Source organism: Bos indicus, chromosome 25 (assembly GCF_029378745.1).
Source record: "Bos indicus isolate NIAB-ARS_2022 breed Sahiwal x Tharparkar chromosome 25, NIAB-ARS_B.indTharparkar_mat_pri_1.0, whole genome shotgun sequence".
NCBI lineage: Eukaryota > Metazoa > Chordata > Mammalia > Artiodactyla > Bovidae > Bos > Bos indicus.
In genome coordinates, this window is record NC_091784.1 from 27,409,310 (window position 1) to 27,436,066 (window position 26,757).

General features: G+C 52.6%; 2 protein-coding genes across 5 annotated transcripts; one reads left to right on the forward strand and one right to left on the reverse strand.

The window, feature by feature from the left end:
• Positions 1–27: 27 nt before the first annotated feature.
• Positions 28–4,371, reverse strand: ASPHD1 (aspartate beta-hydroxylase domain containing 1). Its single transcript, XM_019987345.2, has 3 exons — positions 2,754–4,371; positions 831–944; positions 28–291 (listed from the first exon to the last, which is right to left on the reverse strand). Exons 1-3 carry the CDS (start codon positions 3,631–3,633, stop codon positions 182–184), a joined length of 1,104 nt encoding a protein of 367 aa, XP_019842904.2. The 5' UTR covers positions 3,634–4,371; the 3' UTR covers positions 28–181.
• An 802-nt stretch (positions 4,372–5,173) lies between these two features.
• Positions 5,174–26,067, forward strand: SEZ6L2 (seizure related 6 homolog like 2). 4 transcript variants are annotated; one of them, XM_070779894.1, is made up of 18 exons: positions 5,174–5,790; positions 6,709–6,840; positions 7,514–7,813; positions 8,156–8,295; positions 8,554–8,755; positions 14,802–14,987; positions 15,977–16,145; positions 16,773–16,936; positions 18,814–19,014; positions 19,473–19,611; positions 20,470–20,666; positions 20,786–20,980; positions 22,992–23,183; positions 23,267–23,458; positions 23,923–23,961; positions 24,144–24,261; positions 24,363–24,484; positions 25,501–26,067. In XM_070779894.1, the coding sequence occupies exons 1-17, from the start codon at positions 5,712–5,714 to the stop codon at positions 24,475–24,477; spliced, it is 2,760 nt and encodes a 919-aa protein (XP_070635995.1). In that variant the 5' UTR covers positions 5,174–5,711; the 3' UTR covers positions 24,478–24,484; positions 25,501–26,067. The 4 variants fall into 4 exon arrangements, with proteins under 4 accessions (XP_070635995.1, XP_019842766.2, XP_019842767.2 ...); XM_019987207.2 differs by having other exon boundaries at positions 5,175–5,790; positions 24,388–24,484; XM_019987208.2 differs by lacking the exon at positions 23,923–23,961 and having other exon boundaries at positions 5,175–5,790; positions 24,388–24,484.
• Positions 26,068–26,757: the final 690 nt, after the last annotated feature.

The following is a 26,757-nucleotide window of genomic DNA, read 5'->3' on the forward strand; positions in this document are numbered from 1 at the left end:
GCCAGCTGGGAAGAAAGTAGTCAGGAGAGCATTTAAAATCTGTATTTCAGTGTTCCCTGGCCAGTTCCCACCCTCAGCCCCACCCCATCCCCTGCAGTGGAGAGGCGGTCCTGGCTACCACTCAAGCCATCCCTGAGTGCAGCCTCTCTCCAGCCCAGATGTTTGAAAGAAGCATTTTCCTTCAAGGGTCTGGTGCGAAGACAAAGTCGAGGGCCTGGCGTTCGGCCCCAGCCACGTTGGGATGCCAGAGGTCCACGATGAACACCACTCGAGGCCCATCTTCGGGAGAGCCTAGGACACGTGGGGGTGGAGAGAGCAGAGCAGCTGACATTAAGTACTTACAGGCCAGAGCACTTACCAAATACTCAGGCAGACACTATGCATATAAGTGCCAGACACTGTTCTGATCCCTTACGTGTATTAGCTCTTAATCATCAAAACAAACTAGGAGATAGTACCATAAGCATTCCCATTTTATACACAGTAACTGAGGCACAAAGAGGTTAAGTAACTTGCCTGAGGTCACACTGCTAGTAAGTGCCAGAGGGAGGACAGGAACCCAGGGGGTCAGGTCGAGGGTCTGGTGCCACGAACCACTTGGGTGTGCACCTACATTAGCTTATTTAATCCTTACAGTCACCTGACAAAGAAGGGGGTTGCCCTGTTTTCCAGGTGATTGGAGAAATCATGTGACTTGTTCAAGGTCATGCAACTGGGAAATAGTGGTGTAGGACAGGAAGCCAGCTGGGTCCAATTCTGCAGCCTTTATAGTCTAATCCCCTTCACTCTTCAGTCCCTCATCCCTCCTGGCAGAATGGGAGCCCCATTACCATTATGAGCCACTGTGTATAGGAAGGAGTCATCCACCAGAAGACAGTGTCCCTCAGCCCAGCACTGGGGCTCGCCCCCGACCACCAGCTCACAACCAGGGGGAATCTTCAGGCCTGTATAAAGAGATGCAGACCTCCAAATTCCTGCCTCCGTTGAAGAGGCCCACCCCCTTAAGTCAAAAAGCAGAATCTGAGAATTTTACACACCAGGTTCTATGGTTTTATGACCACCTGATGCAAAGAGCTGACTCACTGGAAAAGACCCTGATGCTGGGAAAGATTAAAGGCAAAAGGAGAAGGGGGTAGCAGAGGATGAGATGGTTAAATAGCATCACTGGCTCAATGGACATGAATTTGAGCAATCTCTGGGAGATAGTGAAAGACAGGGGAGCCTGGCAGGCTGCAGTCCGTGGGGTCGCAAAGAGTCGGACACGACTTAGCGACTGGACAAGGCAACAACAAATGGTGTTCCCCTAGCTCTCTAGAAGGTGACCTGTGTAAGATTACAATACAGTGGTGGATGGGAGGACATGCTAGGAGATGGGAAACAGTGCAAAGCACAATCAGTTCTGTTTCAGAGAAAAGGGAAGGGTTTCTAAAGGAACCAGCCTCCCTTCTTGGGTTTCTGTCAGTTTAACTCAAGAACCCTCTCTTGTGTTAGGTCCTCTCTCCCCAAAAAGTATAAAGCAAAGGGCTCCATCCTGCCGAGGACCACACAGTGGGGTGCAGAAAACTGAGGAGCCAACTTAAATAATGGGGAATAGGGGGACATCCCAGAGGAGGTGTGACATTTCAAAGTGTGAATTGTGAAGGCTAATTAGGAGTTTCCCAGGAGGTGATAAAGGGGGAAAGGCATCCTAGGTTAAGAGCATGCATGTGGCATCTGCCAGGACCAGCCAGAAGGCCTTCATAATTTAGGACGTGGTAGAAGGGAAGGGAAAGAAGGGAACAGGTGGGAGAAGAGAGAAAAGAGCTGAACTTGATCCAGGCTCTTCAAAGCCAGTGTGCTTTAAAGTACAGAACACATTCAACTGGTAGCACAGGAGATGACTGTAGGCAAAACGAGGTCATAACATTAAATAACTTATCAATCAGAAAATGAGGGATTGTTTTTCTCCTCATTTTCTTTCAACCTTTAAAACATTGAAAAGAAAATCTGTTTGATGCTACCATAACTTTAGCACCCCTACTAACATTGCTGCTTTTTATTTTTTTATTTTGGACTGCACCATGTGGCTTGTGGGGTCGTAGTTCCTCTACCAGGGATTGAACCCAGGCCCTGGTGGCTCAGTGGTAGAGTTGCTGCCTGCCAATGCAGGAGACATGGGTTTTACCCCTGGGTCAGAAAGATTCCCTGGAGAAGGCAATGGCAACACACTCCAGTATTCTTGCCTGGGAAATCCCATTGACAGAAGAGCCTGGCAGGCTACAGTCCACGAGGTCGCAAAAGAGTCAGACATAACTTAGCAACATTTACAACCACTAGACTGCCGGGGAATTCCCAACATTGCTCCTTTTTAAAGGAGGAGAATGTAGGCTTCAGTCTCAGACTAGAATATTTTGCTAGAAGTTTTCAAGCTTTTTTTTTTTTTAAGTTTAAACTTGTCTTATGAATAACTTCTATTTAGGGCAAGTAATACTGATCATCATTGTTCTACACAGATGCCTTCTAATAAGTAAAACAAAACAGGGGGAGTCAATATGAAGAAACAGGACAGGTGGTAAATGACTATGGGAACCTTGTGAAGATGGCTTTCTGATCATTGAAACTCAGGAAATGCTGCTGTGGGCAATAGGGAGTCACGGAAGATTTCTGAGAAGGCACAATCAGAATCACAGTGTAGAAAGCTATGATGGCAAGGAGAGAGTCTGGAGGGGAAATCGTGGAGGCAAGGAGGTGGTCTATAAGCAGCATCCACTTACCCAGATGACATCTGACGCGGGCATTGGTGGGCCCACAGCGGCCCTCAAGCCGGGCGCCAGGCAGGAGGACGGAGAAGCCAGCATTGCCGAAGGTGTTAGCACTCATAAAGCTTCGCAGCCCCCTCAGTGCCCGATAGGCCCCCGGGCACCGGCGGCAGTTGCTGGGTTGGCAGCGGCCTGCTTGGTATAGCAGGAGCTGGTAGCACCCAGGGGCCAGGGGTGGGGACCAGCCCCGAGGTGGAGGAGTCGTCCCTGAGAAGTCCCAGCTCACAGCCCCAAAGTCCCGCAGGATAGCAGGGAAGCTGCTCTCCAGGAGCTCCACATCATGCCTCTGGGCCTCCCGGGGCACGAAGGGGGCAGAGGGCAGGTCTGGCAGGAAAAGCAGGCCTGGGCGCTGGATGCCCAGGACCCCTGGCCCTCCCCCTGGGCTGGGGCCACCCTGAGCTGCCCGCCTCACCCTACCCATCCCTGCCCAAGAGTAGCGCCTGGCATAGGCGCGAAGGCGACGGCTCATTAGGCCTTCCGTCCTGGGTCCTTCTCCGGACTCTCCAGAGCGGCCTGGACTTGGCCTGCCCGCTTCAGAGCACCCTCCAGGCCTACCACCAACAGCCCCAGCCCGACTTCCAGTCCCCAGGGCCTGCATGTCTTGGGAGCCCAGGCGGTAGCAATACCAGAGGAAAAGGGAAGTGAGGGCTCCAAGGAGCAGGGTAAGGGCAGAAGAGGCCAGAGGCAATGGCCATGCAGGCATGATGGGCAGGGAGGCCCTGGCTAAGAGACCTGGGGCATCCTCCAGACCCCAGTTCCCCTGTCCCCCCAGTTCTCCACCGGTTCCCTCCATGGCGGCTCCCTGGCTACCCCCTGCGCTGCTTCCTCGCCACATTCCTACTCTTGATTCTCTGTCCTGAGATCCTGTTGCCACCGTGTACCTCCTCCTTTCTCCCTCCCTTCATGTACCTCTAACCCTTCTTTTCTCTCCTTCTACCTCTCTCTCTCTCTTCTACTTCTTTCTCCTTCCAACTCTCCTCTTTCTATTTTGCCTCTTTCCTCCTTTCTCCTTCCGGCAGTTTCCTCTTTCCGGTCAGTCTCTCCTTTCTCCCCTTCTCCGTTCCTCTCTCCTCCTCCACCACCACCCCGCCCCCACCCCCACCTCTTTTCGCTCTCTCTTTTCCTCCCTATCCCCGCTTTCCTTCCAGCTTCCCCAGACAGCACTTCCTACCCTACTTAGACCCGCAGCCCCGGGAAAGGAACGCAGTCAGCCGTCCTCTGCAGCGACTTCTCTCTCCTTCCTCCCCCTTTTCTCCTGCCTGCCCTCGCTTCTCATTCGACCCGACCCACGGCTTCTCTCTCTCTCCCGCTACCCCCTCCCCACCTCTCTCCTACTCGCTCCTTTCTTGGCTCCCACTCACCCTGACGTCACCCCTCCCCACAGTCCTCTCAGCTTGGCGACCCCCGCCCTCGCCCAGTGGCAACCGCAACTCAGCCGGGTTGGGGTCGGGGGGCTGAGGGGGGTCCGTCTCCGGATTTGCCTCCCCCGGCCCCTACGGGCCGCCACGTGGGGCGCCGGGGGCACAGCGCCAACCTCCAGTGCCCCGCAATGCGAAAAGAAAGGGCGGGGCCTGAGAGGGGTGTGGCAAGCTAGGGGGCGGGGCGAGGGCGAGGACTGACTGACAAGGCGGGCGCTCGCGGACTGCGGACAGGGATGCTGCGGCCTGTCCGTGGGTCAGCCGATCCCCAGACCAGTCGGCCTGTGACTCCACCTCCCCCTTCGCCTTCACGAGAGCCAGCCCCCGGCGGGAGCCAGATTGATACTGAAGGTGGCCGCAGCCAATCGCCCGCCGCGCCGCGGGCCAGGCCAGCTTGGGCGGGGCCGAGAAGAGCTGTCCTTTCTGGTGGTGCTGAAAAGGGCGCTCCGGAGGCCTCGAGTGAGGAGGTCAGGAGAAAAAAAATAAATCAAAGTTGAAGCCGCCAGACAGCTGGCTGGGGTCCTGTTGTACGTTAGAAGGGGAGGGTCTCCCCTCCCCAAGTCCCACCCTGTCACCCCTTAGACTTCTCACAAACGTAGGAACCTATCATTCTCCTGGAGGAAGGGAAAGCCCATTCCACATGAGCTCCTCTGAAAGGGTCTGGAAGTAAGCCGGGGGCATACTGGGAGGCTGAGCAAGCGCGAATCCAGCTACGCTGCCCCCCTGGGCACACCAGGAAGAGAAGATTCAGCTTTCAAATATGCTGGAATGGTTGGGGGAGGGGTATAATTACTGCTGGGACCAGAGTTTCCTTCGCTTCCCCTAGGGGCCGCGGGAGTGAGGATTACGACCCTGGCTCGTGTGGTCCCTCCTTCCTCCATCTGCACTTCCTCCTCCTCCCTCCCCCCACCGCCCCCAAATAAATCCCAGGCCCCTCCCTTCGCCCGTCCCCAGGATCTGACGTGGGCTCGACACCTTTCTCAGCTTCTCTCTCCCGCAGCTCCAGTGCCCGAGCCTCAGCTCTCCAGGTTCTGCAACCCCCTCTCCACCCCTCCCCACCAAGCCCCACTAGAGCACAGTAGGGACCCTCCCTATTTTCGACCCCACCCTAGGTCCCCGGGACCTGTTTTGCCTCGACCCTCTCCCCCAGCTTAGAATCCAGCCAACCCGGGGGACCCAGGCGCCTGAGCCAGAGGGTAACCCAGGCGACCCGGCTCCTTCGCCCTTCTCGGCCCCACCCCCTGCAGCCGGAGCCGCGCCCCCTCTCCCACACACTCGGCAGCAGAGGACAGAAGAGATTGGGCAAAGAAGGGTGGGCTCCAGGCGACCCCCTACCTAGTTCTACCTCTCCGTCCCAAAGGGCAGAAAATTTGTCTCCCTTACTAACTGCTAGTAAGGGGTAAAAATTAACAAGAAAGATAAAAGGAGACGGAGGAAAGGTGACAGCTAGATTATTTAGGAGAGTCGCAGAGGAGAGAAATTGGTGTGAGTCGCCATGGGGACTCCCAGGGCCCAGCATCCGCCGCCTCCCCAGCTGCTGTTCCTATTTCTGCTGAGCTGTCCCTGGATTCAGGGTAAGGACATGGGTGCATGGCGGTGGGCCCCCGGGAAGGTCCCCCTGAGGGGGTTCTATATCTTTCTTTCCCAGAACATCCTGCGTCTTCTGAGCTCCTGGGGGAGGGGAGGGGCACAGCTGACGGACGTAGTAGGGGGGCAAGCCAGGGCTTTCTGGCTTGCACCTGGATACCCTAACCCCATATATTGAGTTGGGAAACGAATGAGGGGAGCTTTTAGCAGCGTCTCAGGGGTTAAATCCAGGGAGAAGGGCTGGGGAAGTTGCGGGTGGGGGGCTATCTGCGGAGGCGGCAGAAGCAGGCAGGGTACCTGGGTGGGAGATGGAGGTGATGGGAGAGATGCCAGGCACTGCACACACAAATATTCTTGGACGTATGGACAAAGACAGATGAACAGAGGCAGTGCTCAGAGACCAGATATTTACTCCCCCACTCTGACCCTCTAGCCAGACTCCAGTGAAGGGGGCAGAGACTGCAGAGAATGAGGGGGGGGGGGGGGAGGTGGGTAGCGCCGAGAGAGAGAACCACACTGCAGACAGAAACCCAGAGAGAAAGCTAAGCACTGCAGAAGCAAGGGCTGGGAGGTGCTGCCAGACCCTCCGCAGAGCCCCGGGGTTGCGGGGAGCACCTCTAAGGGGAAAATGAAGGTAGCAACCCGCCGCTTCTCTGCCCTGCTGGCGCTGTCCAAGGTGCTTACTGAGGGCCCACACGGCCTAGGGGAAAAGGGAGAAAGAAAGGGCTAGGGGGTGTGATGGGCAGCGGGGAGCCCCTCCTCCATTCTTGGCTCTCAGCCCAGTCTGGGACCCTTCGAGCTCCTGCTGGCCCAGCTGACTGGGGAGGAAGAGCTCTGGAAAAGATCTTTCTGGAGAAGGAAGGCGTGTGGGGCAGTGGAAGAGCTCAGATGATTTCATCTCCTAGGTCTGCCCCTGAAGGAGGAGGAGGCATTGCCGGAGCCTGGAAGTGAGACTCCCACAGTAGCCTCTGAAGCCTTGGCAGAGCTGCTCCATGGGGCCCTGCTGAGGAAGGGCCCAGAGATGGGCTACCTGCCGGGTGAGGCCCCCAGAGTGGCAGAAGCTGAGAGGCAGAGGGAGGGACATTAACTCAGGGAGATGGGCAACCAGGCCAGTAAAATACAGAGAGAGACAGAGAGATGGTTCGAGAGAATCAAAACTGGACGTATACAGAGAGCCAGAATGATCAAGAAACAGAGCCAGACGGAAAAGCAGACGATCAAAGAGAAAGACAGATGGAAACTCAGACCAGAATCAGAGATAGAGTGGGACAAAAAAAAAAACAAAAAACAAAACACAGAAAGAGAGAGAAAAGCAAGGATTAGTAGATTTAGAATCATAAAATCAGAGAGGGGTAAGAATATTAAACAGAGATCAAGAGTTCTAGAGAGAGCAAAAGAAAAAGACAGACGAACAAGAAAGGGGTAACCAGGAGAGGGAGCCAGATCTGAATGGAGAGACAGAGATGCTCGATGAGACTGTCAGAGTGGAAGGGCCTGGACACAGAGAAGAAAAAGGGTGGAGGGCAGGATGTGGAAGGCTTGAGAGGCGGTGGGAAGCTGGGGTGGGGAAGGGAGAGGTGGGGGATCTGTGCCTTGTGGGGGAAGTCTTTTGGTCTCAATGGGAACTCTCAGTTTCCCTGAGCCCTACTCCCCAACCAAAGCCCACCAATTTGCTCCTCCTGTTCCCTGACTTCCCTTGCCCTATCCCAGGATCTGATCCAGACCCCACACTAGCAACCCCTCCAGTCGGCCAGACTATTGCAGCACCCTTTCTGCCTCGGGCCACTGAGCCGGGCACAGGGCCTCTGACAACCGCCGTAACCCCTAAAGGGGGTAGGGGGGCAGGCCCCACCGCGCCAGAGCTGCTGACCCCGCCCCCAGGAACCACAGCCCCGCCCCTTCCCGGTCCCGCCTCCCCAGGCCCACCCCTGGGGCCCGAGGGAGGAGAAGAGGAGACAACGACCACCATTATCACCACGACAACTGTCACCACAACAGTGACCAGCCCAGGTGAGACGATTGATGGGGGATGTGGGAGAGGAGCAGGGCGTGGATAGGGGAGAGGCTGCTGCATATGTGTGGAAGAAGGGATCCAGATAGGAGAGGGTCTTCTGCTTAAGAGTAATCATAAAGGCTAGCATTGATCTATGCTTACTATGTACCAGCGCCGTTCTAGGTTTTTATCTATTATGAGAGTTGGGGAAGGGAGTTCTGGGCACCCGTGGAAGAGTAAGCATTGGATTAAGTTATGAAGGGTGCTGGGGAGATGATGGATGGGGACCCCCGGAGTTGCTTGGCTGGGAGGGCACGAATGCAGAGAATCTCTCAGTCCCGGCGCTTCTGTCTCTTTAGTTCTGTGTAATAACAACATCTCCGAAGGCGAAGGGCACGTTGAATCCCCAGATTTAGGGAGCTCAACCAGCCGCACCTTGGGGCTCCTGGACTGCACGTACAGTATCCATGTCTACCCTGGCTACGGCATTGAGATCCAGGTAACTGCATTAGGCATCCTATTGTGAAACCTCCTAACCCTTTCCTCTGTGCCCAGGGGTGTGCGCAGGTTTGGCCTAAGAACCAGAGAACTTGTTTTCTCCGATGAGCCTGGTTTCTGAGGCTCTCACAAACTCTCCTAGAGTTCTACAACTTGGCCAGTGTCACTGTGATGTTACATACAGTGAAAAGGGTGGGGGGCTTAGGGGGTTACCACCTTGGCTGACTTGCCCTGGCGGGTCTGGATCTGGCTTCTTTAGGTGCAGATGCTGAACCTGTCTCGGGAGGAGGAACTTCTGGTGCTGGCTGGTGGGGGGTCTCCAGGTCTGGCCCCCCGACTCCTGGCTAACTCCTCCATGCTGGGTGAAGGACAGGTCCTTCGGAGTCCCACCAACCGGCTGCTCCTGCACTTTCAGAGCCCACGGGTCCCCAGGGGTGCTGGCTTCAGGATCCACTATCAGGGTGAGGAGTTTGGGGTCCTGGTGGAAAGGCAGGGGCCACACTGGGCTCAGGGGATATCTCAAAGGCCTGCTAAGCTCACAGTGATGTCAAAGCCTTTTCCTCTTGCCTAGGATGGTGAGGGGCAGAATCCTCAGAGGAGACCTTCTTATTGTTTAGTTGCTAAATCATGTCTGACTCTTTTGTGATTCCATAGACTATAGCCTGGCAGGCTCTTCTGTCCATGGGACTTTCCAGGCAAGAATACTGAAGTGGGTTGCCATTTCCTCCTCCAGAGGATCTTCCCAAAGCTGAGATCAAACCCCCATCTCCTGCCTTGACAGGAGCTTTCTTTACCAGGAGCCACCAGGGAAGCCCCAGAGGAGACCTATACACACTTATCTCACACAGAGATCTGTGTCTGGGTGTGCACCCACCCAAGGGACAGTTCATCCATTCCCTCAATAAATCTTTATCCAGAGCCCACTTCATACCAGCCCTGGGTTATCCTTGAGGAGAAGACTAAACAAGCCAAATGTAAAGGTAACTCAGAATCTAGGTAGGGAGATGGGCAAATAATCAAGATGATTATAATCCAGTGAGATAACGACTCCAATCCCTATGATGGAAGGACAATGGGCAAAATGTCAAAGGGACCTAAATTTCCTCTGTAAGGAATATAGGAACACCTCCTTGGAGGAGGTGATGACTAAGTTGACACCTGAAATGAGTTAACTAGGGAAAGGGTGGGAGGGACAGAAAGAGAAAGGCAGATGCCTAGATGGATCAAAAAACATATCCCAAGACCCAAAGGGGAGAAAAAAAAATTGTGACACCCACCCAGAGGAGTTGAGGTCACTCAGCATGGAATATAGAATTGTCCTGTGTGACCTGGGGTGAGTTACTTAACCTTTCTGGACTGCATTATCTTAACTGAAAAATGAGGATGATGTTACTTACCTCATCACATTATTAGGAAGGTCAGATGAATCCATACAAGTGCTTAAAACTGTCTGGTGCCTAGCGAGGGCTCAAAAATGTTGATCGTTGCTATTACAGGAAAAGCCCAGAAAGTGGTAGGGAGACTAGACTGGGAGGTAGGTCAGATTTGGATCACAAAGGGCCTTACTAGCTTCAGTGAGGAGTTCTCAGACTACATTATCCTTACAGGGGAGGAGGAGCCACTTCAAAATGTTTTAAGCAAGATAGTGACAGCCTCAGATTTGTGACCTAAAAAGATCCTGCTGACTTCCGGGGGAGCAGGCAAGAAAGAGGGGACGTGTTTGCGCATGCTTGCATTCTCCAGCACCCGCCCACAGACAGCCTACACACACGTGTTCATCCATATTTGCCTGTGTGTATGGAAACCTTCCCACGATGCAAGTGCATGTTCTAGCATACATGCGTGCATGAGGCCAGGGGCCCAGCCCATGATCCTTTTCTGGACATTGCTGCCATCTCCAAAGTCCCTTCCTCGGCTCAGAAACAGAGAGGGAATTGTGTCCCTTCATGTCATTTCATGGCTTTGCTGCCCCCTTGTGAGCTCTGCAGACCCTGGATCCCTTGTGACTTTATCCAGGACACAGGCAACCATTATCCCTTCCTCACACCCTCTCCTGCAATCTTTCTTCTGGACCTGCCCATGGGGTCAGGTGTGCAAGGTGGAGTCAGCAAACCTACCTGTAGAGAGACCAGTGAGTAGGGGTACATGTAGTTGGTGGTTAGGGCCTGGTTGTTGGGGAGCAAGGGCAGGCCTTGAGGGCCCAGGGCTGAGGGCTAAGCCTCAGATATTGTAAAATGGCTCCCCACTGGCTCCTTTAAGCAGCCACATCCCTAGTGCATTGAAAATAGGACTCGTTAGGCTAAATGGAACATCTGGGGAAGCAGTGCTACTGTGTAAATGGGCCTTCATGACCTGCCTCAGTCTTCCTTGTTCTGCAGCTTCTCCTGGCCCCTTTGGGACTGAGGCCCTGTTTAAGCCCTTGCCAGTCTCCACTAACTGGGCCTTCTGATCCACAGGGTCCCCATTAGCTTCTCTGGATGGTCAAAGGCTCCATCACCCCTCACCCCAGGGCCAACAAACGTTTCCATTTACGAAACCCTTTCACCAACTCTCCTTGCCTCCCCTTCTCACAGCAGCCCTGGGGGTGGCCATTGTCAACTCTGTCTCTGAGAGGAAGACAAAGCCTCAAAGCTTACAAGGATGGTTTGGCCACTAGCAAATGCATTGCAGAGTCAGAAGTCAGATCCCCAAGTCCCTGACCCCCAGTCGTTTACTAATTGAGGCTGAGGGGCAAGTGATTAACATTTTCTGAGGACTTTCTAGTTCCAGGTGCTTGGTGAGTTTTTCTTTAAGGCCAATCCTCAATGATAGGAATTGTTATTGTCATCTACAGATGAAAGGCCCAAGAGGCAAAGTCACATGTTCGAGGCCATACAACAAATAAGTTGTGCAGCTGGAATTGGAGCTTAGGTCTGCCCATCTCTAAATTCACTGCTCTTTGCACTGCTCCACATTGACTCTTGGTGGCATCAATTGATCAGCAAGGCTAGGTTTTTAGGAGACAAAATAAAAACTGTTTGGTTCAGTCTCACAGTGGCAATAGGCAGGCATTAATGTGATGATAAACTTATGCATGTGGATTCTGTATGGACCAAAAAAAAAAAAAACACCTAACTTTATTGAAAAGGGGAGTGGGGGGTCAGGAAAACTTCCTGGAGGAGGTGGTACTTCAGTTATTCCTTGAAAGATGAGGAAAAGTAAGACGAGAGCCTTGCAGGTAGAGGAAATTATGTGAAAAATACATGGAATTGGGACCATAAGGAGTCACAAAACTATACCTTGGGCTAGACCCAGTTGTGGAAGGGGCTTTCAAGCCCCTTCAATCTAAAGTATTCAGGCTTGAGTCTGTCAGTCATAGGCAGCCATCACAGAAGCTAAAGTTTATTGAAATTACAGTGTTTGGGGTTTTTTTTTGTTTTTTTTTTCTTTTTGCGGGAGGTGGGGGATGTGTCTTGTTTTGGCCACTGTGTGACTTGCAGGATCCCCTACCAAGTATTGAACCCTGGCCCAGCAGTGAAATTGCCAAGCCCTAAGGCTGCAGTCCATGGGGTCGCAAAGAGTCAGACATGACTGAGTGACTTCATTTTCACTTTCATGCATTGGAGAAGGAAATGGCAACCCACTCCAGTGTTCTTGTCTGGAGAATCCCAGGGACAGGGGAACCTGGTGGGCTGCCGTCTATGGGGTCGCACAGAGTCGGACACGACTGAAGCGACTTAGCAGCAGCAGCAAGGATGCTGAAAGCTTGGCTTCTCTATACACCAGTCCTGAATCGAATCTCAGAGACAGAGTTTGGGGTGATGTAGAAAAGAAGAGCTTTGTTACTTTGCCAGGCAAAGGGGCCCAGAGCTTGCTAATGACGTCAAAATAATGTGTCCCAACTTAGAGAAAATGAGAAGTCTTATAGTAATTGTTCAAAGGGGGACTGATCAGCTCGTGGATATTCTCCTGATGGGTTGGTGGTGAGATCAGTAGAAGTCAGCATCATCAACCTTCATGTCCAACTGGTCTGGGGTCTATAAACTTGTGGGCAGCACGCCATCGTTAATTTTTGTTAGCTTCTCCCACCTGGCAGGGGTTTCAGCATCTACAAAATAGCTCAAAGATATTGTTGTGTGTATCCATTGATGGGGAAATAGGACTGTGTCCTCGGGGTGCACTATTATTTCTCTTTTTAAAACCAAATATTTATGTGGCTGCTCTGGGTTTAATTGATAGTTCTAGCACTGGGGATCTTTGTTGCCACATATGGGATCTAGTTCCCTGACTAGGGATTGAAGCCCAGCCCCCTGCATTGGAAGATCAGAGTCTTGGCCACTGGACCACCAGGGAAGTCCCACTATTGTTTCTCTTGACTCTCCCTGGTCTCAGCATCCCCTCCCTTCCCTAATTAATAGCTGCTAGAAGCTGCCCATTAGAACTGAGGGAAAGTCATAGAGGCTGAATGAAGGCTGTTTCCCATAACCAAAGAAATGGGGGACACAGAAAGGCTTTGTGCTTAGAAGCCCCACAGGGCCCTGCTCAGTGTCACTAACCACTGGACCACCAGGAAATGCCCAGATCCTGTGCTCTACAAGAAGAAGGCAATGGCACCCCACTCCAGTACTCTTGCCCGGAAAATCCCATGGATGGAGGAGCCTGGTAGGCTGCAGTCCATGGGGTCGCTATGAGTCGGACGTGACTGAGCGACTTCACTTTCACTTTTCACTTTCACACAATGCAGAAGGAAATGGCAACCCACTCCAGTGTTCTTGCCTGGAGAATCCCAGGGATGGCAGAGCCTGGTGGGCTGCCGTCTCTGGGGTCGCACAGAGTCAGACACGACTGAAACGACTTAGCAGTAGCAGCAGCATGATCTACAAGGTCGTATTTGTGTCGATCTTAGTAGACCATGAACTCCTGAAGGCAAGGCTTTAGTCTGTTTCACCTCTGGCCCTCGGACCCAGCCAAGGAAATGCTTGTTGAATTTTGAAACACGGAGAGACTAGAGTCTCTAACAGAATCGCTCAGGACTGGAGAGTCAGAAAAAGCAAATGCCTAGACAAGCTGGACCCTCTGCTAACCACAGCCTGCCCCTCCTACAAGATCCAGCTTTGAGGTATTTCCTCCAGGAAGCACCCCTGTCAGCTTTTAAAAATTACTACATTTTATTTTATTTTATTTATTTGGCTGTGTCAGGTGTTAATTGCTGCAGCACACGTGATTTTCACTGACTCATCCAGGATATTCTGTTGCAGTACACAGTCTCTCTAGTTGCAGTGGCGTGTAGGATCTTAGTTCCCTGACCAGGGATGGAACCAGCGTCCCCTGCGTTGCAAGATGGATTCTTAGCCACTGGACCACCAGGGAAGTCCCCAGGAAGGCCTTCTTGATGAGCTCTGCTTAACCAGACATACAGAGCTCTGTCAGGATCAAGTTCAGAGTCCATCATTGACTACCAATGCACTTTCTATTTATTTGTTTTATCTCATATGACTGCAAGAATTTCAGGAGGCTTTCAAAAAAAGACCACAAGCAATAAAATTAAATAGAATAAGTAAGAAAAAAATTGGCATCAGGTAATGCTTATTAAATTTGGGGAAAAAAAAGAATGTGGATGGAAATTCCCTGGTTGTCCAGTGGTTAGGACTCTGTGCTGTGTCTGCTGAGGGCTTGGGTTCAATCCCTAGTTGGGGAACTAAGATCCCAGAGGCTGAGAAGCATGACTGGAAAAAAAGAATGTGGATGGACAAGCCACTGTTACTGGGAGCAAGTCTCACTCCATCTGATTCTGAGCTTCCCAGCAGCCAGTGCAAAAAGAGAGAGATTCCAGAGCTCTCACGACAGGAAAGAAGACAAACCAGTTGCTTAGGGAAAGCAGAGCTTTCCCTAGCACTTTACTTTCTGTGGAAGACTTACTCAGAGGGTACTGAGTATTAGAGTCTTTAATGGCAAAATACTTTCTAAAGGAGCTCATTGTGACTCCTTTGGATGAGAGCTGAGGATATAATACCACAGTGCACCTCAGTGGAAGGAAGTCTGTGGGTGTGGAGGGGAGAAAATGATATGAGCCACTTAATAACTCGGAGCCTCAATTTCTACATCTAGAAAGTGGGTCACAGCCTTCCTCCTCAAAAGTGCTGCGTGAACTCATTTTGGAAGCTGAGTGGGCTCTGCAAATACCATGTGTTATTATTAGAGCTGGATGGGGTTCAGAGTGGTCAATTGATTTGCCTGAGGTCACACAGCCAATGAGTGCTAGCTAGGGTCCAGAATTTCTTTGAGTCTCAGGTTATCATCTCATCTGTAAAATGGAGGCCCAAAGGGGGTAGATTACAAAGATTAGGGGACATCAGGGGTGTGGAAATTACCTCCTCGAGAGAAAATGTGTCCACGTAAGGACTCCAGTATGAAGCCAGTGTGTGCCTCTGGGGGTGGGGCGGTGGAAAGAGGGGAGGAAGTGCTGGGGGGTCAGTGAGAGAGGGTGGCATGGGAAAGTGAGGTCTTCTCCTTCTCTGCCTGATCCAGCCTACCTCTTGAGCTGCGGCTTCCCTCCCCAGCCAGCACATGGGGACGTGAGTGTGACAGACCTTCACCCTGGAGGCACTGCCACTTTTCACTGTGATTCGGGCTACCAGCTGCAGGGAGAGGAGACCCTCGTCTGCCTCAATGGCACCCGGCCAGCCTGGAGCAGTGAGCCCCCCAGCTGCATGGGTGAGTCTCCTGCTCCTCTCCATCCCAGGAGCCCCGCTGGAGGGGCCTGTCTTTGGGGATCTCTATCTTTGGGGAGCACCCATCTTGAAGGGTTTTTTTTATCCTGAAGAGTTCCTATCCTAGGGTCTCCCTCTGGAGCTCTTCACCCTAAGGGTCTCCATCCTTGGTGTCTCCATTCTTGGAAGGTCTCCATCTGGAGAAATCCCATCTGGAGGGTTTCCAGATCTTAGTTCCCTGACTAGGGATTGAACCCATGCCCCTAGCAGTGGAAGCATGGAGTCCTAACCACTGGACTGCCAGGGAATTCCTGGAGGGCCCCCACGTGGGGAGTCATCATTCTAGAGGTCCCTGTTTTGGATAATGCTCATCCTAGAGGAAATCACTTTTGGGGTCTGTATCTGGAGGGTCTCTGTACTGGAGAGCCTTCATCCTGGGAGCCTATCCTGAGTATTCGCCATCCGAGAGCTTCAGTTTGGGGGCACGTGCATATGCGTGTGTACTAAGTTGCTTCAGTCATGTCCAACTCTCTGCTTCCCTATGGACTGTAGCCTGCCTGGCTCCTCTGTCCATGGGATTCTCCAGGCAAGGATACTGGAGTGGGTTGCCGTGCCCCTCCTCCTTGGTGGGGACGATCCCCACCAAGGGATTGAACCTGCATCTCTTACGTCTCCTGCATTGGCAGGCAGGTTTTTTTTTTTTTTTTTTTTTCTTTTTTACCACTAGTGCCACCTGGGGGGAATCCCTCATAACTCCCCACCCCAGGGTGTCCACATCTGGGGAATGTCCATCCTGGGGGCGGGGTGTCCAGCCTGGGGTCTTTGTATTCCAGAGCTGGTTCCTTACCTGGGTAGTGGCATGGAAAAGTCCTGGGGTGAGCCTGTAGGGCAGAGGTCATCCCAAGGCCAGGGCCCAGGCAGAGCTGTGGGCGCAACAGCTCTGAGGATGGGACAAGGACAAGTCGCCTTAACCTGCTGCCCCTCTGCCCACAGCATCCTGTGGGGGCACCATCCACAATGCTACTCTTGGCCGCATCGTGTCCCCTGAGCCCGGGGGAGCTGCAGGGCCCAACCTTACCTGCCGCTGGGTCATTGAAGCAGCCGAGGGACGCCGGCTGCACCTGCACTTCGAGAGAGTCTCGCTGGATGAGGACAATGACCGGTGAGGGTCTGAGCCTTGGGTCAGAGGTTCCCCCTTCAAGGAAATAGGAAGGCTACTGCAGGGAGGCAGCAGACTAGGGGCATCCCAGTTGGGATCTATGTTAAATGGAGATCAGTCCTTCCCCTTTCTTAGGCAGTGTAGCTGTGAAAACTGAGACGATCACTTAACCTCTCTGTGCCTCATTTTCTTCATCTGTAGAATGGAGATAATAGTAGCTCCCTCTTAATGTTTCTGTGAGGACAAATGAATTAAAAATAAGTGAAATTCTTGGAGTGACCAGCACACTGTAAGCACTCTAAATGTGTTTACCATCATCATCATTATCCTCAGTCTTTATCTAATAAACTGGTACCCCAGGTCTGTCACTAGCTGCTCTGTGATGCTGGACAGGTTACTTACCCTTTCTGTGCCTCAATTTTCTCATCTATAAAATGAGGGATAATAATAGTATCTGACTTGAGGGTTCTTGTGAGAATTCAATGAGATAAAATGTGTACAGGCTTAGAAGAGTCCATGGCATATAGTTAATATTTGAAAGCAATAGCTATGAAATTAAGTTAGAGCAGGCAAGAGGTGAAGCAGCTTCCTAGGGGAAGCCAAGCTCCTGACCACCTCTGTTCATCCCAGGCTGATGGTACGCTCAGGGGGCAGTCCCCTCTCACCAGTGATCTATGACTCGGACATGGATGATGTCCCAGAGCGGGGTCTCATCAGTGATGCCCAGTCTCTCTATGTGGAGCTGCTTTCAGAGACACCTGCCAATCCCCTGCTGCTAAGCCTCCGATTTGAAGGTAACAGCCTTCCCCCTGGGGCCCCAACTCCCCCACTTTCCCTTCTTCCTGATGCCGGGGCATGGTCACAAGCACATATTCCATCTCTGCTCATCTCCATGTTTGGATTCCTCTAAACTGACTTGCCTCCCGATCCCCAAGTGACAAAGATTCTGTCTAATTTCCTGAGGTGGCCTTTCTACTTAAGCTTCAGGTATGGCTGGATCCAGGTACAGCTGGTCTCAGGTACACAGCCAAGAGGCCAGTTGCTTTCATCTCTCCTTTCTTCCCTCTTGGCTGGCTTCATTCTTAGGCAGACTCTCAGCCTGTGTACCTAGCAGTTCCAGATTTACATACCACCAGCTTTAGTAACTCCATTAAAAAGAGAGGAAGCATACCACTTTTCTAAGAGCTTCAGCAAAGATGCCAGGAAAGGCTTTCAATGTCCTGGCTTAGGTCAGATGTCTATGCCTGAGCCAGTCACTGTCAGGTGGTATAATGTTTGGCAGATCCACGTCACACGTCCATTCCTAGTTGGCCCCAGCTGAACCTCATGGACTGGAAGTGGGGAGGGCATGAGACCCAAAATGAAAATAGGAGTGCTCTTAACAGAGGAAGGAAGACTGGATGCCAGATAGGTAGAAGCAAGGAAGTCAGTGATCATAGGAGGAGTCATTTGAACTAGGACTTACAGGATAGAGAGAACTTTAAAAGACAAAGATTGGAAATGAGCATCAGATAAAAGAACAGTGTGAGCAACAGTAGAGAGGTAGAGAAAAGCCTGATATGTCTGGGATACAGAGAGTTTCCCTGTGTCTCAAGTCGAGGATTTATGCAAACAGTAGCAGGAAAGAGACAAAGAAAGTGAAATGTACAGCGATGAAAGGGGCTGGTTTCTGATATGTATCAAGGGAGAAAGGGAATTTGCACTGTGCCCTGATGGGTGCATAGGATTTGGACATCACACCTTACCAGGTTAAGTAACAGTGAAATAGAACAGTGGATCTGATAAATAAATTGCATATTAGATTCTGAGACTGCAAAGAGAATTTCTAGGTCTGAGGCCTGCCTCCATAATTGTGGGTCACTATTGCTCCATGGGCTTCAGACTCTTTCTGTATCTTTCTGAATCTTACCTGAGTCTTTGCAGCTAAGATATGATCAGATGGGTAAAAACTAAAATGCTCTACAAATGTTCATTTCCACTGCCTTAGCCCAAAGTTAAATAAGTAGCTTTTTGTATTTGCCTCACTTTTGGATTCCAGCCACAGTATGGATTATCAGGGATGATCAGAAGTCAACTGTTATTTTTGAGGAGTGAGCACACCTACATGAGCCAAGTCTCCAAAGGCACCCTTTCCCCCTCAGTCCATTGCAGCTTCCAGAGCCAAGCGTTTCTGGCTGGGAATCAAAGAGTCTGGGCTTAAGAACGTCTGGTTCTGCCACTGCCCCACCCTGTGACATGGGGCAAATGGCTTTTTGTCTACGGACCTGGTGTCCTCATCTATAGAATAGTGGCTGGGACTTAACTGGTCTCAGCCTCTGTCTAGAGGCCAAGGAGCTAACATAAATGTGCCAGTGAGGAATGTTAAGGTTTGGGGGAAACTGGAGAATGAAAGCTAAACCCAAGGGCATTCAATTTTAAATAACCCACTGCGGGGCCAAACCACACTGGAATTCAGCCCAGTTCCCCAGTCTGAGATCCCTAGAGGCCTGTCTTATTGTGTGTGTGTATTTAAAAAGTATTTATTTATTGGCTACATGGCATGTGGGATCTTAGTTCCCTGACCAGGGATTGAACTTGCAGCCCTTGCATTGGAAGCACAGAGTTTTAACCACCAGACTGCCAGGGAAGTCCCTGTCCTAATGTTTACTTCCTGTGACTGACTCCTCTCTAGCCTTTGAGGAAGATCGCTGCTTTGCCCCCTTCCTGGCACATGGCAACGTCACCACCACGGACCCTGAGTACCGCCCAGGGGCACTGGCCACCTTCTCGTGCCTCCCAGGATATGCCCTGGAGCCCCCTGGTCCCCCCAATGTCATCGAATGTGTGGATCCTACAGAACCCCACTGGAATGACACGGAGCCAGCCTGCAAGGGTGAGCCCTCCACCGCCCTAGACTTCCTTCGGTCCACAGGCTACCTCCTGATCTGGGGAACCTAGGAAGGCCATCAGAAAAGAGAACCTAGTAAACTCAGGCCTTGGATCAATCCCTGTCCTTTTCAGAGGCTCAGCTCAGTTTTCTTAGCTAAGTAGTTGGTGGGCTTGTTACAGAATTTAGGGATCATAACACAAATATCTTCAAGAACTAGGGCTGGAGTTGGGCTAAGTCAAAGATTGGGTGGTGATGCATCGGCTGGTGAGTGGGCGGGGTGAGTTAAGAGTGAGGCTGGGGATTGGACACAACAGGACTAAGCATAGCAAGAATCAGGTGGATAATAGATAATAGAAGTCCGGGAGGAGGTATGGTGCGCAGAGTTGGGAGTGGTGAGAATGGTGGTGAAATGTAGACTGCATGCCCACCTGATCCTGAATCTGACACCGTTTCTCCCCTAGCCATGTGTGGAGGGGAGCTGTCAGAGCCAGCTGGTGTGGTCCTCTCTCCGGATTGGCCCCAGAGCTATAGCCCTGGCCAAGACTGTGTGTGGGGTCTGCATGTCCAGGAAGAAAAACGCATCTTGCTCCAAGTTGAGATGTACGTTTGGGTACCACAGAGGGTGCGATGGGTGTGGGCTCAGCCATGTGATATGACAATGCACTGCCCTGCTTTCTCAGGGCATGTGAAAGCTGTCTTGAGCTTTTTCACATGATTCGGTGGATATATGTTCAGATTAAAAGGGTGTATAAGGATTCAGGATGGGGGTGTGGGACATCAAGTGGACCTAGGGACAAATCATGTATTGGGTGGAAAACCTTGGAGAAGCAAATGGGGTAATGCAGCCTTCCTCAGGGGCTATTGTGAAAAGGGGGCTCTGGCCTGGAGTCTCACTGTTTGACTGTTTCCAAGGCCACCTGTGGAGTGATTTCCGGGGACCCAGGCCCAAGTGTTGCATCAGCAGCAGCACACAAGATGAGTATAGGTGTGGGGGAAATCCAGTGAGCTCATTTGATGTGAGGTGGTCATGTGCCTGGACAAAACTAGAGTGGGCATAGCTCAAAAAGCAGGTACTCAGGCGGGGCCTAGAATTGGGCGGGGTGGTAATGAGCATGGCCTGTGGTTGGTCAGAGCTGGAGTTGAGCATGGCCTGTGGTTGGTCAGAGCTGGAGTTGAGCCTGACCAATCACAGGCTTTTGGAGTTAAGCATCACCCGGTGATAGAGAAGGGACTGGGGAGTAGAAGGCGTTAGCAGTGAGCAGGGTTGGGTACTGGGAAGCAGAAATCGGGAGAAACCAATGGAACCTGGAGCGGCTAGCATGGAGAAGCCCATAATTGATCCAAACCTGAGGCATGGGATAGGCAACTGGAGAGTAGGTAAGGTTAGTAATGAACCGAGTTAGGATTGAGCAGAACTGGACGGGAGGAGCTGATCATAACCCATGCCCCACTCTGCAGCTTGAATGTGCGCGAAGGGGATATGCTGACGCTGTTCGATGGGGACGGTCCAAGTGCACGAGTCCTGGCCCAGCTGCGAGGGCCTCAACCGCGCCGCCGCCTCCTCTCCTCTGGGTCCGACCTCACGCTGCAGTTCCAGGCACCGCCCGGACCCCCCAACCCGGGCCTGGGCCAGGGTTTCGTGTTGCACTTCAAAGGTACGAAGGCCTAGGGTCCCGAGATGGGCAGGGGTCCCGCAAGTCAGAGAGGCCTCCAAAGCTGGAAGGGCGCCCTGGGTCTCAGGACAGCCTCCAAACTCGCTGTCTGTCCCCTGCAGAAGTCCCGAGGAACGACACGTGCCCCGAGCTGCCGCCTCCGGAGTGGGGCTGGAGGACGGCCTCCCACGGGGACCTGATCCGGGGCACGGTGCTTACTTATCAGTGCGAGCCTGGTTATGAGCTGCTCGGCTCCGACATTCTCACCTGCCAATGGGACCTGTCCTGGAGCGCAGCGCCGCCCGCCTGCCAAAAGAGTGAGCCCGGACCCCGCCCCTGCCACTCATGGCCCCGCCCCTGCCCACCTGTTTCACTGCTCTGCTTGGGCCCCGCCCATCCCCTCTGCGCCCCGCTTCGTCCCATCTTGTCCCCGCCCCTGTTTTGTCTGGGCTCCACCCCTTCGCTCTAGGTCTTGCCCAGATCTTCTTTAGGCCCTGACCATATGTCCCCTGGGTATACCACTCCTCTGCTCCTCGGTGTCCCGAAACTGTCCTCTTTGCTCCCCAGTCTCAACTTCCCACGGCTACATCCCTTCGTCTCGCGCTGTCCTGGGTCACGACCCTGGTCCTCTGGGACCCGCCTCATCTTTTCGTGGCCGCGCCCCCACAGTCTCTTAACCCCGCCTCTGCTCCGTCTGAGTTCCACCCCTTACCTGGCCCTTCTCCAATCTCTCAGTCCCCAACGCTTGACATTACGGGGAGCCACTTTGCTGGGGCCTAAGCTCGTCAGAGAACTTGGTTAATTTTAATGCAGTCAATAAAGTGCCATGCTGGGTTGGGGCTGGGGTTGTACAGAGAGGTTGGGAACCGTACCTACAGAGACAGAGCTCACAGCTCACAGTCTCGGAGAGGGACAGATACTTAACTCAAGATATTACAGTGCTAAGTGCTGGGTAACTTCAGGCAAGGTACTTAACATCTCTGAGTTTTTTCATCCGTGAAGTAGGAATAGGGTGTTGTGAAAAGCAAATGAAAAGTTTTTCACATTAGTACCTGGTGATAGTAAACAGTAAGTACTAGCTGCTGTAAGTATGAAGAAGGGCTGTGGGAAAAGGGAGGGTGCATTACCCCACAGATAGGGCTGAAGATTTCACAGAGGAGGCGGCATTTAAAGGAGCTGGGAGTGTTTATCTTTTAGAATTGAAAAGAGGGGTGGCATCTTGTCACTTTCACCAAATTTTGGGAAGCCTGTCATGAGGATATGGGGCTGTAGGTCTTTCATCTGGAACGCAGGAGGAACAGTGGGACCAATGAGGATAAGTTTCAGGAAGCCAGATTTCGACTGGACACCAGGAAAACTTTGTAGTTGACACAGGTCCCCTTTCCTTGAAGGATTCACAGGATGTCTAACCCAGAAACCAGATAGGATGGAGTAGGGACAGGAAGAGATGAGAGCAGGGCCCAGAGGGGATAGGGTCTGACCCAGCTGCCCAAGTCTAAGGAGAGGACCCGCCCCAGGCCTCACACTGAGCCTTCAGCAGAGCTGAGACCCAGGTCTCTGAAACTCAGCTCAATGCTCCATGGCTGTGACCCTGAACAGTTCCAGCTCTGCCACTTTCTGATTGAGTGACCATAGGCCAGTCATTTGACTGCCTTGAACTCTGAGCCCCAAGGGAGATGACAGTGACCTTGATCCCTCATCAGGGTATATGATATTGTGTTTGTAAAACATTTAGCAGGGTGCCTTGCACAGGTCTATATATAGGAAACGGCTTTGCCTGGGACTCTTTCGTAGCATGTCTGTGAACAGATACCCACAGGGGCCAGGCAGGCAACATAAGTGAGCAGACTGGGCTAAGAATGAGGGAAGCAGGAGGGCTGGACCCCTCTTCTGCTGATGATTTGCCAGGCAGGGCTGACACAGCGGGCATTTAGCTGGTTTGCTCTGGCTAAGTGGTTCACTATTTCAAATTTCACCCTGGGATGGGGGCCCAGGTTGCCCCACACAGTCGGTCTTCTGGAAGAAAAGTGTCAGCTCCGCTCAGTCATGTCTGACTGTTTGCGATCCCATGGACAGTAACCCACCAGGCTCCTCTGTCCATGGAATTCTCCAGGCAACAATACTGGGAAATCTGATATGTAAAATGCATTGAATTTTTAAAGTTTTCCCAATTCCTGCTCTCTTCATTCTGAGGAAGGAGAGGGAGGTGGTGGAGGGTGGGGGTCTGCCCCAAGGAGATGGCCTATGGCTCAGGGCTTTCCCAGCTCTCAGCTTCTAGGAGATCTTTTAAGGCCCCGGCTCCCCGTGACTTTGCTCTCTTGTCAACAGTCATGACTTGTGCCGACCCAGGTGAGATCACCAATGGGCACCGTACCACCTCCGATGCTGGCTTCCCGGTTGGCTCCCATGTCCAGTACCGCTGTCTGCCCGGGTACAGCCTGGAGGGGGCGGCCGTGCTCACCTGCTACAGCCGGGACACGGGCACGCCCAAGTGGAGCGACCGGGTCCCCAAGTGCGCCTGTGAGTCTGGGGACACCCTGGGACAGGTGGCTGGGTGGCCTGCTCACAGTGCAGCTGGTCCATGGCTGACCTCTTCCCCGCAGTGAAGTACGAGCCGTGCCTGAACCCTGGGGTGCCAGAGAATGGCTACCAGACACTATACAAGCATCACTACCAGGCTGGCGAGTCTCTGCGCTTCTTCTGCTATGAGGGCTTTGAGCTCATCGGCGAGGTCACCATCACCTGTGTGCCCGGCCACCCCTCCCAGTGGACCAGCCAGCCTCCACTCTGCAAAGGTGCCTGGGCATGCAGGGCAGGAAGGGGCATAGCAGTGTCTGGGATGTGACAGAGCAGGGAAAGTTAGGTAGCACATTCGAGACTGCTGAGTTTTCCTGTTCACCTCCCATGGGCTGTCATCCTCAGAGGTAGATCCACAAGCCCTGGGGAAGTTCAAGGTCATGGACTCATCCTAAGGGAAGTAGGACAGGGGGCTTTGGTTTGGCAGTCCCTTGCCCTCTGGACTGGTCTCAGTTTCCTTATTTTTGACAAATTCTACAGCCCTGGTGGGTTTAGACTCCCCAGGGGTCTGGAGAAGGACGACCAAGGCCCTGCCCCCTCCGAGGGAAGGATCAAGCTAAGGTTGAGCAGAGGGCAGAGAAACCAGGCTGTCCGACCCAGCCCCACCGGGCTCCCGGCCCTCTCTGCAGCCTCCTTCCCTCCCTGGCTCAGACCCCGTCCCCTCCCCCTCCTCTCCCTGCAGTGGCCTTTGAGGAGCTCCTGGACAACCGAAAACTGGAAGGTCAGTGAGGGCACAGTGGAGACCCAGGCCTGGCCGAGCTGGGAGGGCAAGGCAGAGGCCGGGGGCAGGAGGCCAGATCCCTGGCGGGGTGAGGGCCCAGGGGTTCAGGGCCCAGGGCAGGAGGCTGGGAGAGCCCAGGGTGGGCCCAGCGCCAGCTCACTGGCCTCTCCTCCTCTCTCCAGTGACCCAGACCACTGACCCGTCACGGCAGCTGGAGGGTGGAAACCTCGCCTTGGCCATTCTGCTGCCCCTGGGCTTGGTCATCATCCTTGGGAGTGGTGTTTACATATACTACACCAAGTAAGTACCTGACTCGGGGAGCTGCTGGCCAGGGCAGACGTCTTGCCTGCCTGGCACAGAAGCCCGGGTGAGGGGGGGTTGGGGGCTCACTTCTCGATAAGCCCCTCTATCTCCTTCCTTTCCCAGGCTACAGGGAAAATCCCTCTTCGGCTTCTCGGGCTCCCATTCCTACAGCCCCATCACGGTGGAGTCAGACTTCAGCAATCCACTGTATGAAGCTGGGGTGAGCCTTTCCCGTACCCTAGAGTGCCCCACCCCTCTGCTCCCCTGGGACCCTATACGCTTCTCTCAAGGTCTCTGTAATATCAGTCTTGGGAACTGCAAACTCAGCTGCCTACAAAGGCCACATCAGTGAACAAAGCAAGTCAGTGGGTCAATAGGGAGTGGTGGGGACTGTGGCTAATTGGAAAACGTGTACTCCATCCACTTTGTGGTGGAATTGTTGTTCAGTTGCCAAGTCATGTCTGACTCGGTGACCCCACAGACTGCAGCTCACCAGGCTTCCCTGTCCTTCACCATCTCCTGGAGTTTGCCCAAGTTCATGTCCATTGAATCAGTGATGGCACCCAACCATCTCATCCTCTGGCAGAAACCTAGGCTCAATTGCCAGATCTTCCAATTGTCCGAGAAGATCCAGAAATTTCAATTTTTATGTGATTTTAAGATACTGTAGAGTGAACCAAACATATCCATTGGCCAGATTCAGCCCAATTCATATCCCATGGCTGCCAAACTCCCAGTGATCAATGTTATTTGAAAAATACAGTCTTGGATGTCCTTGGAAGCCCAGTAGTAAAAACTCTATCATTTGATAGACAATGTATTTTGCTATTTAAAGGCAAAGTTTTCTTATACAAGGGGTATTTAAATCAGTTAATTTATTTGGTATTCGACAAAAGATAAGCCATTTGCTCCTGTGCTGAAAGAAAACAGGCTGTGTTGAACTACATCTGAGACCACACCATTCTATATTTAACGGGCAATTTAAGGGAACTTCAAGGGTAAATTTAGTACCAAGGGACTGGGAATTTGGCTCCAGCGTGAACTGGAACTCCACACTTTTAATGCAGGGGCCATGGTTCAATCCCTGGTCGGGAACTAAGATCCTGCACTCTGTGGCCAAAAAACAACAAACAAACAAACAAACGCAGAGTCTTTCCCCTTCCTTGTGGATACCTATTTTGCTGTCTCATCCACCTCCATCCCACTCCAGCAGCTGATACATCTCTCTGTTTCCAGGATACACGCGAGTATGAAGTATCCATCTGAACACCAAGACAAAGGCTGCAGGACGCCCTTCCTCTCCTCATTCTGGGCAGGAAGGAGCACAGGACCCGGTCTCTGGCTTCCTTCCTCCCTGCTGTGTAAATAGTCTCCTGGTCCCACAAGGGGGCTTTGATGGCCCTGGGGACCCTACAGTAAATAAACCAGCATCCTGTGCCCAAAGCCTCCTCTTCTCAGTTGCCAAACAAGGGGCCTGCCCCACCGACTCTACCTGCTTTTGGACCCTGGGAGGGGAACTCAGTCCCAGCTGCAACTCCTGGGGCGCCTCCAGCCCAGGGCACCCCACAGGGACTATACCCAAGAGCTCTGCTGTTCCCTTGGCCAGGAAGGCTCTGTCCTTCCCAGTTGCTCTGGCCCTGGCCTAACCTCTAACCCTAGAGGGTCAGAAGAAGAGGGATGAAGCGGAGAGCTGGGACAAGACCCCTACCCCTTTCCTGCCATGCCCCCTTCCGAACATGGTGTCCCCGTCTTTGCTTCTGGATTTTTGGTTTTGAGCAATAAACAGAAAATCACCATTTGTAACTGGGCTGGTGGGGTGTGGGAAGGTGGGTCACAGAGCACTGGAGATGGCGAAAGTGGTCTCTCTGGAGAGAGGGCTGGGGAGAGAGGAACAATTTGGGGAAAAGATGGCAGTTTACTTTTGCAAACAGGGCAGTGTTGAAGAGGCTGGCCTGGGATCAAAAAGCCTGGCTTTAGGCTCAGCCTCTGGAGGACCAGCTGGGTCCCCTCCTGGCCTCAGCTCTCTCTCTACTGGGCTTGGCATTTCCAGGCTCTTCAGGGTGGGCCATAGCTGGCAGTAGGTGCCGCTCATCTCTCACTGTTTGCGTCCATGCATGCTTGCTAAGTTGTTTCAGTTGCGTCCGATTCTTTGTGACCCTATGGACGGTAGTCCCCCAGGCTCCTCTGTCCATGGGATTCTCCAGGTAAGAATACTGGAGTGGGTTGCCATGCCCTCCTCCAGAAGATCTTCCCTACCCAGGGACTGAACCTGTCTCCTGCATGGGCAGGTGGGTTCTTTACCACTAGCACCACCGGGGAAGCCCACCTCTTAGTGTCTAACAGGTGGAAAACAGCGCTCAATTTGTTTCACGACCAGTTGCCCTAAAAGTTGGCCCCTTCTTGAAAATTCTTGTAATAAACCCAAGTGCACCGTTCTTTTTCCCCCCAATCTTCTTGGCATTTCAAGCATATCTGCTATTACATGTATACCAA